The sequence below is a fragment of the Pelobates fuscus genome, chromosome 1, assembly GCF_036172605.1.
Source record: "Pelobates fuscus isolate aPelFus1 chromosome 1, aPelFus1.pri, whole genome shotgun sequence".
NCBI classification, from domain to species: Eukaryota; Metazoa; Chordata; class Amphibia; order Anura; family Pelobatidae; genus Pelobates; species Pelobates fuscus.
Window position 1 is genome coordinate 407,732,620 of NC_086317.1, and position 12,928 is coordinate 407,745,547.

At 41.8% G+C, this 12,928-nt stretch overlaps 1 protein-coding gene across 1 annotated transcript; it reads left to right on the forward strand.

Moving 5' to 3' along the window:
* Positions 1–3,609: 3,609 nt before the first annotated feature.
* LOC134569260 (olfactory receptor 5AP2-like) lies at positions 3,610–12,096 on the forward strand (the record flags this gene model as incomplete). Its single annotated transcript, XM_063428178.1, has 2 exons — positions 3,610–4,512; positions 12,085–12,096. Coding segments are annotated over exons 1-2 (915 nt in total), but the record flags the coding sequence as incomplete, so codon positions are not given.
* Positions 12,097–12,928: the final 832 nt, after the last annotated feature.

Sequence of the window (12,928 nt, forward strand, 5' to 3'; positions counted from 1 at the left end):
ATATTTTTGAAAAGTAGACAACCCAGGGCATTTTAAATGGTGGTATTTTAACACTTTTCATGCACTGAATTCTACCACCAGCCTTTGTCAAACTTTTGGATAGTAATCTTTTTTTGTTTCTTTGTCACACACATTGTACTTTAGGCATGAATTAACAGATCCTGTTATGTGTCACTGCCAAACACTGCCCAATATGTTCAGCAACATCTCTCGAGTACAGTGATACCCCCCATGTATATGGTTGCCGGGTTGTTTGGGGGCCAAAAGGCAACAATCAGAACTTGTACATGTCAGTTTTTCAACTTGATATATAGGTATGCTTGGTCTATCTTCAGTTTGACATATTTTTGTACCCCCCAGTTAATGTTACCATCATACCAATATGTATAGTATATATTTTTATAAAGTAGACATCAAATGTTATAGAGGATGGGGTGTTTTGACTTCTTTCCCCCAACCATTTTGCCCCCCAAAGAAAGTGTAGTGGTATTTTCTTTATTCTGGTTTATATGCACACGTCATCTGGTTTTGGACAGCTGGTTATGTGTTACTGCCAGAAAACTTGTTAGGCCAAATGTGCAGGTAGCAAATGTACATTTAGCAGCAATCTTTAAACTGACTCCTGCAAATAGAATCTAAATGGAGATTTGGGGGAAGGAAACTGACTAACAAAAAAATGGCTGCTTTCCAAAGAAACAGAAAATAAAATAAAAATTCAGAAACACTTCTTAAAACTGTTCTGTGTGGTACAGCTTGAAACATGTTCCTACACAGAGTCCTGGTTTCGAAGGACAATCAGGACAGTGAAAAGGGGTGTCTGTCCTTTTCCCGTTTTTAAAACAGACCCGGCAACGTTTCTGGGGGGGGTTTTTTCTAGCAGTTGGCGGTAACTTAAAAATAAAATGTCTGGACTCAGCTTGCACCGTTGTTGGAACTTGTCCATCTCCATAAATTGTTAAAGAAATTATTTTCAATTGAAATTGGAGAAAGGTGGTTTTCCCTGGATTATTTTTTTTAAAAAGTAAAAATGAGTTGTGGGTTGCTATTTGCATCAGATATATAGCCACCTTTTTATACCATGCTTTGGTTTTTCGTAAAATAAGATACGGCTGCATCAGCTGATCAGCCAAATCAACACCACCCATGTACTTATTATACGCCCTGATGCAAACCGGTTTGGACTCTACTCTGCCCCGGACAGAGACGTCGGACATGCGTTCGTCATGGATGGTGGTGAGCATGTGGACATCCTTCCTGTCCCTAAATTTTAGTGCAAGCACCTCAGCTTTCCGAAGTGCTTTACATTCGCCTTTTTTTAATTTTGCATCTATGAGAGATCGTGGAAAGCCTTTGTAATTTTTTCTGGCAGTGCCGCAAGCCAGTGTCTGTAAAGCATAAAGTGTTTTAAATAGACGGACACTACTATAAAAATTATCCACATAAAGGTGGTAACCTTTATTAAACAAGGGGTTTAGTAGGTCCCATACAAGTTTCCCACTTGTCCCCAGGGAGTCAGGACAGTCAGGAGGGTCCAGTTGACCATCTTTCCCCTCATATACACGAAAGGCAAATGTGTATCCGCTTTCGCTCTCACACAGTTTGTACAGTTTAATGCCATACCTAGAGCGCTTTGAGGGGATGTATTGTCTGAACCCTAATCTCCCTTTGTATTTCATTAGAGATTCATCTATGGATAAATTTTGTTGGGGGTATAAACATCCGAAAATTTGTCCTGAAAATGGTCTAGCAGTGGGCGTATTTTATAAAGCCTATCGTATTGGGGGTGATCTCTAGGGTGACAGAGGGTATTGTCACTGAAATGTAAAAATCTCAGCAGTAACTCGTATCTGGCTCTAGGCATGGTTTGGGAGAATACTGGACTCGACATTATTGGGTTGGTGCTCCAGTATGAGCGAATCGATGGCTTTTTTATAATCCCCATGAGCATTGTAAGAGCCCATAATTTTTTAAGCTCTGGGACATCTGTGGGATGCCAGTCATGCTCCCTGGCTGTATAGCTACCTGGATTGTTGTCAATAAATTGGGTAGCATACAAGTTAGTCTGGGAAGCAATCTCCTCCCAGATGGTATCCCCTAAAAATAGTTCTACATACTGCATTGGGGAGAAGCCATCCACATTAACATTAATGCCTGCGTTGGCACTAAAAGGGGGGACGTTGGGCTCGGCTAACTGTGGAGGTACCCAGTCCTCCTCCACATTTGGCATAGCAGAGGAAGCACAGCTTCTTTCTTCAGCCGGCTCACACACAGATGACATGTCGTCTTGACTAGACATGTCAGAAAACTGACCTGGGTCAAAATCTGACGCAGTGTCAGTGGCGTCAGAGTCTGACGCCAAGAAGGCATATGCCTCCTGCAAGTTATACATACGCTGCATGTTTTACACACGACTAAAACAAATTACAAACACACAAATTTTTTTTTTATACTTTTTTTTTTTTTTTTACTAAAACAGACTAAACAGCAATCCCTAAACTAACTCCTGTCACAAAAATCTAATGGAGATTTGGGGGAAGGAAACTGACTGACTACGACAGACTAAGACAGACTACGACAGACTAAGACAGACTAAAATAGACTAAAACAGACTAAAACAGACTAAGACAGACTAAGACAGACTAAGACAGACTAAGACAAATATTTTTAAAACAAATTTAACCCTTTAAGGGCAAAAAAAAAAAAGACAGACAGTACAAATGCACTGCTGAAACAGATCTGGCAGGGAAGGGGTTAAAATGGATTTTTAATTCACTTTAGATACTCTGGAACACTCTGCTGCAACAAATTATCACGATCTCTGTCTCTCTCGCCTCACAAAACGCTACAGAGGAGAGAGGGGCAGAGATCACTGTCAAAGTGAGTGTTTGTAACACCCACTTTGACAGCAGCCAATTGTGAGCGATCGCGGATCGCTCACACACCGTAATTGGCTGTTACTATCTGCCTGGGATGTCTGGCAGATAGTTACAGCATTGTACTGGCAAGAGCGATCTTTGATCGCTTCCTGCAGCCCGTTTTCCGCTATGATGGTTCAGGACCGTCAGCGGTCCAAATGCACGTTTTACCGCTGACGGTCCTGAACCGTCCGCGGTCCTGAAAGGGTTAAGTGTCAAATCTAATATACATTTTGCCAGATTAAAAAAAACTTAATGTAAATTGTATGTAGTATACATTTGAAAAAAGTCAATCTGTAGAGCTAGAAAAAGCAAACTCATGCTACTTCTTACTTGATCTGTGAATAAAATTAACACTTAGTGATTCTCCTCTAACCACCATCCATCTTTTTCCATCAATCTATTTTTTGGCGCCACGGACAGAACTCCAAATCACAAAACTAACAAATCTATTTTATCCACTGTCCATCTAATTTGTTTTCATGATTTGTCCAAATAGCACTTTGAAGTTCGGGATTTCGGTTGTACTGCCGATCGTCCAAAATTCAGACAAATCACAATTAGTGAGGTAAGTCTAATTGTTTGTGCTTTCTTATGTGTTCTGTGAACATATTTTAATGTTACAGATTTTTTTATGTTTTTTCTATTACAGTTAATAGCTGTTACATTTTGGTGTGAAAAAGAAGCATTTAAAATGGAAAGATGGAATAACACAAGATTCAATGAGTTTGTTCTTCTAGGTCTGACAGATAGCCCTGCGCTCCAGACATTTCTTTTTAATTTGTTCATTTTATTTTACATAGTCACACTACTCTCCAATGCTGGGATCGTGGTGACCATCATGGCAGCTTCCAATCTCAACACCCCTATGTATTTCTTTCTCTACAACCTGTCCTTCTTAGATCTTTGCTATTCCACGATCATAACGCCAAAGATGTTAGCCAACCTTTTGTCACATAAAAAAACGATAACTTATCCTGAATGCATACTGCAGATGGTTTTATTTGGGGCTTCAGTAACCATTGAGTGTTTCTTACTTGGAATTATGGCCTATGATCGATATGTTGCTATCTGTAATCCATTGTTATATGTGACCGTTATGAACAAGAGACTATGTGCCCGGCTTGTAGCGTTTGCCTACCTTGGGGGCTATCTTAATGCCACAATTCATACAACTTGTACTTTTGAGTTGCCATTCTGTAGAAGCAATAAAATAGATCACTTCTACTGTGATGTGCCACCACTCCTGAAGCTCTCTTGCACTGATACCACAACAAACGAACTCATCATGTTCATATTTGGAGGATTTGCTGAAATGAGCTCCCTCATAACTATTACTGTGTCCTACACCTATATCATTTCTTCAATTGTAAGTATTAGTTCCCACCAAGGAAGGTCAAAAGCTTTTTCCACTTGTGCATCACACCTTACGACTGTCATTATGTTCTATGGGACGATCATGTTCATGTATTTACGACCTTCCTCTACGTATTCCATGAGTCAGGATAAAGTTGCTTCTGTGTTCTACACAGTGATTATTCCTATGCTGAACCCACTAATCTATTCTTTACGGAATAAAGAGGTAGCACGAGCACTAGTAAAGATTAAGGAAAAACATATATCAAGGTGGTTATAGTATGTATACTTTCAACATATTCACATATTTTTCAGTATTTGATAACATATTTTACATATATTAAGTAATAAATTAATTTAAAAAATATATATTCTGAATACTTTTTTTCTGCATTGTGATAACAACAAGGAATTACCGGTAAGCAAGGAATTTATATATAAATATATATATATATGGTGTCCTAAATGTTATTCTTTTTGTTTAAGGAGGTGATATTTCTACACTTTTTTTTTACTGCAACACCCTTCGATTAACTAATAAAATTATGCACTTCTCAGATTTTGATAATATTCATATTGCTTTGAGTTCCACCTTGTCTAAACAGTTTATTACCGATGATTGAATCTTACCCTTTACAACCACTTGATGTCGAATATATGCAATTTGCTGCAGGTATATTTATTTCCTGTGTTCTTTCTCACTCTATTTACTATTTACCAAATAATTCAAAGGAAGAGAAACTCACAAGCTTCTTCACTAAAATGACAATTAAAAGTGAATTTCAAATTTAAGTTTGAAATACAAGCTGGAAAAGTTCACTAAGTCAGCTATGCTTCCAAATTTCACTTCCTCTGAGTGGTAGCATTGACTCGAGTGCACATCAGCTCAAATACATACAATAAACACAAACAAAAAAAAGTTACTTGCACACTATCCCAATCGCTATGCACATTTAAATAGCTGTTTTTTAGTATCACTCCAATTGCCATTAAAGTGTAAGCTCATCTGCCACGTCAAGGCAAAACCTCATAGGCGAGTCTTACACTAGCAATGTTAATTAATTATTAGTGTAGGACTTACCTGAGAGGTTTTGCCTTGATTTGGCATGTGAATTTAAGCTTTATTGGCCAATGGAGTGATGATAAAAAAACATCCAGTTATTTTAATGTGCATAGGGATTTGGGATAGTGTGCAAGTAACTTTTTTTTATATTGTATGTATTAAGGCTGATGTGTACTATGGTCATTGCTGGGGGTGAATGCTGGGCTTAATTTTATATGTTTGTATTTGCTTTTGTATTGCACAGTACTGTTATATTGCTGTAGCCAGGGCCGTCTTTAACACGGGGCAAAAGGGGCAGCTGCCACGGGCCCAGTCAGTCTCAGGGAGCCCAAAGCAGCTGCCCCTTTAGCCTGACTCCCATCAGCCTGACCCATCCTCCTGCACTCCAAAGGTAGTTAACACATACAAAATGTGCAAGTATGTATGTGTCTGTTTGTATGTATGTGTCTGTATGTATGTGTGTGTATGTATGTATGTGTCTTTCTTTATGCATGTATGTGTCTGTTTGAATGTATGTATGTCTCTTTGAATGTATGTGTGTATCTGTTTGTATGTATGTATCTGTTTGTATGTAAGTGTCTGTATGTAAGTGTCTGTATGTATGCATGTGTGTATCTGTTTGTATGTATGTGTGTATATATTTGTATGTATGTATGTGTGTCCGTATGTTTGTATGTGTACCTGTTTGTATGTGTGTGTGTTTCTGTATCTGCATGTGCCTCTATTGGACCCTGTGTATCAGTATGTGTTTCTGTGTGTCCGTATGTGTGTCTTTGTATATATGTGTATCTGTGTGTCTCTGTGTCTGTTTGTATATGTGTATGTCTATATGTGTATCTGTGTGTATGTTTGTATGTGTTGCCTGCATGTCTTTTTATCTGTGTGTCTGTGTATCTGTGTTTGTATCTGTGTGAATGTCATTCTGTGTATTTGAATGTGTATCATTCTGTGTGTATGTGTAGCTGCATGTGTGTCTGTGTATCTGTATATGTGTCAGTATCTGTATCTGTGTGTATCTGTGTATCTGCATGTGGGTCCGTGTATCTATCTGTATGTTATTGTGTGTATCTGCATGTATGTTTATCTGCATGTTTGTCAGTGAGTGTATCTGTGCATCAGTGTATGTAGATGTGTCAGTGTGTATCTGTGTATCTGCATGTGTGTCTGTGTATGCACTTGTGTGTCTGTTTATCTCTCTATGTATGGCTGTACCTGTGTATGTGTGCATCTCTATGTATGTCATTGTGTGTATTTTGTCTCAGTAAGAAATGAGAGGGCTAAGTGTGTGTGTTTTTTGTTTGTTTTTTTGTGGGCATTAATGGCATGATTGCATGCTAGGAAGGGGAAGGGGTAGGTCAAGACGCCCCAATCAAATATCTGCCCAGGGTCCAATCCGTATTTAAGACGGCCCTGGCTGTAGCCCACCTCATGCGTTACCTATCAAGGGTTAATAAGTGTTATTCGAGTTATTGCCTTTTGACTCAATACAGCAAAGTGAATTGTTAGTGTAGGAATCACCTTAGAGGTTTTGCCTGGTGTTGATCTCCGTTTTTTTAAAAATGTGCTTAGGGATTTGGGATAGTACGTAAGTAATTTTTCAAAATATATACATTTAGTAATCGTGCTCTAAATATGTGAGCTCTTGCTAAATAGACCCAACTAGCAACACACACTGGAGATAAGAGAATCTGATTTAAAATGGGGTCACCTATTCCACTACCATAATCCCATGTTTACCATCTCAATAAGGATACACTGGATTGTATAAGAGACAAAATATTGGTTGAGAGCTGCACTGGATTAAATGAGAGATTAGGGATTGGTTGAGAGCTTTTAAGCCACAATCTGTTCCTGAAAGAAAGTTGTTAGAATCTTTTGATCTTACAACAAATGCAAGAGAATAAATACATGTAGAGACTATAAAAAATTGTTGTCCCCCCTATTTTTTAGTAAAATACCCATATTATATATATCAAATAGGGGATCAACTTTAACATAGTGAAGCTGTACAAAAAGAGACAGCCATATGAATTCAGATAACTTGTCTGCATGCATTTCTTCCTACTGGGAAACCTGCAAAAAGGTTGGTACTTGCTACCTTTGCATGGGAATGCTTTTTAGTAGTATAACAAATAAATCATAAATTTTGAATGCCATCTTTATTATTAATTATCAGTGAAAAATTATATAGCATACAGCTAATGCTGTTGCCATAAATTAAATGCACATATCAATTTTATAAAGCAATATTATAATAAAATAGAGCAGGGAAACCAAGACCACTTAATCTCAATGTGTAGTTTTTACACTGCAATGTAAACCATTTTGTTTAGAGAAGCTGCAATGTTTACACTGCAGGGTTAAACACACTCCTAGTGGCTGTCTCGGGTCAACCACTGTAGGTGCTTCCTATGCAACAACAACGTGAAACTCAGTCATCTTATGAGGTTCAACATCCATGTTGATGCTGAATATCATCAAATAATACTCATAAAAAAATCTCGTCTTCAGTGCTCCTCTATGATGAGTATTGGACTGGACCAGAACCATCAAGGTGATGCCTCCAGGGTAACATCAGTGTGAGATCTGGGAGTCATTTTCGACTCCAGGTTGACACTGAAGCCCCAGATTAATCAGGTGGTAAGCTCTTGCCACTACCACCTGAAGCTTCTGAGGTCTATTTTTAGATTCATTACCCCCTCCGATCAAATCTCGGTGGTCAACGCCATCATCGGTAGCCGATTGGACTACTGCAATGCTCTGTACCTTGGACTGCCTCAGAACATCATACACAAGCTACAGTTGATACAGAACGCAGCTGCAAGGCTACTTACGGGTGTGGCCCGCAATGACCATATCACTCCATCATTAAGAGCCTTGCACTGGCTGCCCGTTCGTGAACGGGTTCTGTTTAAAAATGGTTGTTTGGTATATAAGGCAATCCATGGTATGGGACCAGACTATCTGAAGGATAAATTCACACGCTATGCTCCCAGTCGATCCTTGAGATCGGCTGATTTAGCCTTATTGAAGATTCCAAATTTTAAAAAGAAAAAGTGCGGAGGGAGAACGAGTGATGTTCAGGAAACGCAATTTTGGAACTCCCTGCCTCTGACATTAAGACTTGAGAATGATCTACTGAAATTCCGCCGGAGCTTAAAAACAGTTTTATTTGCTCAGGCGTATGGGATGACATGAAATTTTTAACTTGGTTCAAATGCATGTGATTATAATGCTGTGGTTTTGCTGGATATTGTTTTGTCTGTTTTTATTGCTGGTATGCGCATCGAGACCCTATGGGTAATAAGACTGCGTTTTCTTAAGAATTTTTAATAAATAAATAAATAAATAATATCTGTTTTAACAATAGGTTAAGCTTTACATTTAAAATAAATTTATTTTTTTCACTGTAATAGAAGAGCAGTTGCCTGCCTGCCAGCTTCTGTGTGAGGTTGGATGCCTTGCCCATTTGCACAGTCAGTGCCACCACTCATATCCGTTTTAACAATTGGTTAAGCTTTAGATTTTAAATAAATCATTTTTTTTCACTGTAATAGAAGAGCAGTTGCCTGCCTGCCAGCTTCTGTGTGAGGTTGGATGCCTTGCCCATTTGCACAGTCAGTGCCACCACTCATATCCGTTTTAACAATTGGTTAAGCTTTAGATTTTAAATAAATCATTTTTTTCACTGTAATAGAAGAGCAGTTGCCTGCCTGCCAGCTTCTGTGTGAGGTTGGATGCCTTGCCCATTTGCACAGTCAGTGCCACCACTCATATCTGTTTTAACAATAGGTTAAGCTTTACATTTAAAATAAATATATTTTTTTCACTGTAATAGAAGAGCAGTTAGTTGTCTGCAAGCGTCTGTGTTTCAGGCCTACTTCAGCGTGTGCTCTGCAGACCTGTGCCAGCGTGCTTTGACAGTTGCCAATCATATTTGGTGTCTCTTTAGCATGCTTTTACAACCAAAATTTTGTTTCCACTGTAATAGAAGAGCAGTTGCCTGCCTGCCAGCTTCTGTGTGAGGTTCACATTTAATACTGTGCCTATTTGCCCAGTGCCACCACTCATATCTGTTTTAACAATAGGTTAAGCTTTACATTTAAAATAAATATTTTTTTTTCACTGTAATAGAAGAGCAGTTGCCTGCCTGCCAGCTTCTGTGTGAGGTTCACATTGGATACTGTGCCTATTTGCCCAGTGCCACCACTCATATCTGTTTTAACAATAGGTTAAGCTTCAGATTTGAAATAAATATTTTTTTTTTCACTGTAATAGAAGATCAGTTAGTTGTCTGCAAGCGTCTGGGTGTCAGGCCTACTTCAGCGTGTGCTCTGTAGACCTGTTCCAGCGTGCTTTGACAGTTGCCAATCATATTTGGTGTCTCTATAGCGTGCTTTTAAAACCAAAATTTGTTTTTCCCTGTTATAGATTGAATAGCAGTTACTTGTCTTCAAGCGGGTGTCTCAGGCCTACAGTGTGTGCTCTGCAGAACTGTTCCAGTGCACATTGCCAATCATATCTGGTGTCTCTATAGCGTGCTTTTAAAACCAAAATTAGTTTTTCACTGTCATAGATTGAATAGCAGTTACTTGTCTTCAAGCGGCTCTGTCAGTCCTTCCTTCAGCATGTGCTCTGCAGAACTGTTCCAGTGCACATTGCCAATCATATCTGGTCTCACAGTAGCTTGCACGCATAGTACCACTAATCCCCAAAAAAATGACAGGCAGAGGCAGGCCACCCCGCAAGGGCCGTCGTGGTCGTGGTGCTGTGATTCCCTTTTGCCCTAGAATAATGCCCAGTTTTCAGAAGCCACGTACCCTGAACTTGAAAAGTTCTGAGGACATAGTTGACTGGCTAACACAGGACAGCCAATCTTGTACAGCCTCCGCTCGGAACCTTGACGCACCATCCTCCTCCAGCTTAGCTTCAGGCACCTCTCAAGATACCACTCACCTGCCTGCCGCCACCACCAAAACTAGCACCACAGCCGCTTTACTTGGTATGTCAGAGGAGTTATTCACACACCCGTTTGAAGAAATGAGTGATGCGCAACCATTATTGCTAGAGGATGTAGATAACAGGGATATGTCTCAGGCAGGCAGCATTAAACACATGGAGGTACGGTGTGATGATGATGATCTTGTACCCGCTGCTGCTTCCTTTTCTGAGTTGTCAGATACAAGCGAAGCGGTTGATGATGACGATGCGTCCATGGATGTCACGTGGGTGCCCGCTAGAAGAGAAGAAGAACAGGGCGAAAGTTCAGATGGGGAGACAGAGAGGAGGAGACCAGTTGGAAGCAGGGGGGGTCGTCGCAAGGAGCTAGTGGCACAGTCAGACAGCATGCATCGGCACCCGGGGTCAGCCCGACAGCACGCCAATCAACGCATGCTGTGTCCACCACCAGAATGCCGTCATTGCAGAGCTCAGCAGTGTGGCATTTTTTTTGTGTGTCTGCCTCTGACAACAGCGATGCCATTTGCAACCTGTGCCAAAGGAAACTGAGTCGTGGGAGGTCCAACACCCACCTAGGTACAACTGCTTTGCGTAGGCACATGATCTCACATCACAAACGCCTATGGGATCAACACATGAGTACAAGCAGCACGCCTACTCTAAGCCGCCATCCTCCTCCTGGTCCAGCATCTTCAGCCACGTCAACCACTGCTGTCCTTCTTGCCCCCTCTCAACCATCCTCCACTCCGTCTCCCGCCTTGAGCAGTTCCCGCTCATCTGCCCACAGTCATGTGTCTGTCAAGGACATGTTTGAGCGTAAGAAGCCAATGTCACCAAGTCACCCCCTTGCCCAGCGTCTGACAGCTGGCTTGTCCGAACTATTAGCCCGCCAGCTTTTACCATACAATCTGGTTGAGTCTGAGGCGTTCAAAAAATTTGTAGCTATTGGGACACCGCAGTGGAAGGTACCCGGCCGGAATTTCTTTTCACAAAAGGCAATCCCCAACTTGTACTCGATTGTGCAAAAGGAAGTCATGGCATGTCTGGCACACAGTGTTGGGGCAAGGGTCCATCTGACCACTGATACCTGGTCTGCAAAGCATGGTCAGGGCAGGTATATCACCTACACTGCGCATTGGGTAAACCTGCTGACGGCTGACAAGCAAGGAATGTGTGGCATTGCAGAGGAGTTGGTGACACCGCCACGAATTGCAGGCAGTCCTGCTGCCACCTCCTCTACTCCTCCTACTCCATCCTCTTCCATAACCTCCTCGGCTGAGTCCTCTTGTGCCGCTGCTTCTTGCTCCACATCAACGGCACCCCCCCAGCTCCCCAGGTACTATTCCACATCCCGGATACGGCAGTGTCACGCCGTCTTGGGTTTGACTTGCTTGAAAGCAGAGAGTCACACCGGACAAGCACTCCTGTCCGCCCTGAACGCACAGGTGGAAAAGTGGCTGACTCCGCAGCAACTGGATATCGGCAAAGTGGTGTGTGACAACGGAAAAAATTTGATAGCAGCATTGAAGTTGGGCAAGTTGACACATGTGCCGTGCATGGCACATGTGTGTAATCTGATCGTACAACGCTTTGTGCATAAGTACACAGGCTTACAGGACGTCCCTAATCAGGCCAGGAAGGTGTGTGGCCATTTCAGGCGTTCCTACACGGCCATGGCTCACTTTGCCAATATCCAGCGGCGAAACAACATGCCAGTGAGGCGCTTGATTTGCGACAGCCCTACACGTTGGAATTCAACACTCCTAATGTTCGACCGTCTGCTCCAACAAGAAAAAGCTGTTAATGAATATTTGTATGACCGGGGTGCTAGGACAGCCTCTGGGGAGCTGGGAATTTTTTTGCCACGTTACTGGACGCTCATGCACAATGCCTGTAGGCTCATGCGTCCTTTTGAGGAGGTGACAAACCTAGTCAGTCGCAGTTGTGTGTGTGCGTGTGTATGGCTGTCTGCCTGTGTGTGTGTGTGTGACAGGGTGAAGATTTCTTGCACAGGGCACCCAAAGGCCTAAGGCTGGCCCTGCACATGGGTCAGTGGCTCTGCACCAGACTTCCCTCCAATTGATCAAAGTTAAAGGATTTCAAGTGGACTGATTACAATTACAGGGCCTCTAAAGAGTCCTGTATTGTTATTTGTCGTCACTACCTTCCCGCGTCGGGAGTGGGTCATTTGCGCCCCTGCTGCCTTCCTTGCATGTGGTAGCTGTTTGTCAGGGATTTGTCAATCCATATCTGCCAAGTGACCCTATGACAGGGTGAAGATTTCTTGCACATGGGTGTGACAGGGTGAAGATTTCTTGCACAGGGCGCCCAAAGGCCTAAGGCTGGCCCTGCGCATGGGTCAGTGGCTCTGCACCAGACCTCCCTCCAATTGATCAAAGTTAAAGGATTTCAAGTGGACTGATTACAATTACAGGGCCTCTAAAGAGTCCTGTATTGTTATTTGTCGTCACTACCTTCCCGCGTCAGGAGTGGGTCATTTGCACCCCTGCTGCCTTCCTTGCATGTGGTAGCTGTTTGTCAGGGATTTGTCAATCCATATCTGCCAAGTGACCCTATGTAGGGGTAACAGTCCCTATTCTGCTCTGTGTCAGTGTGTATCATGGTCTCTGTGGAC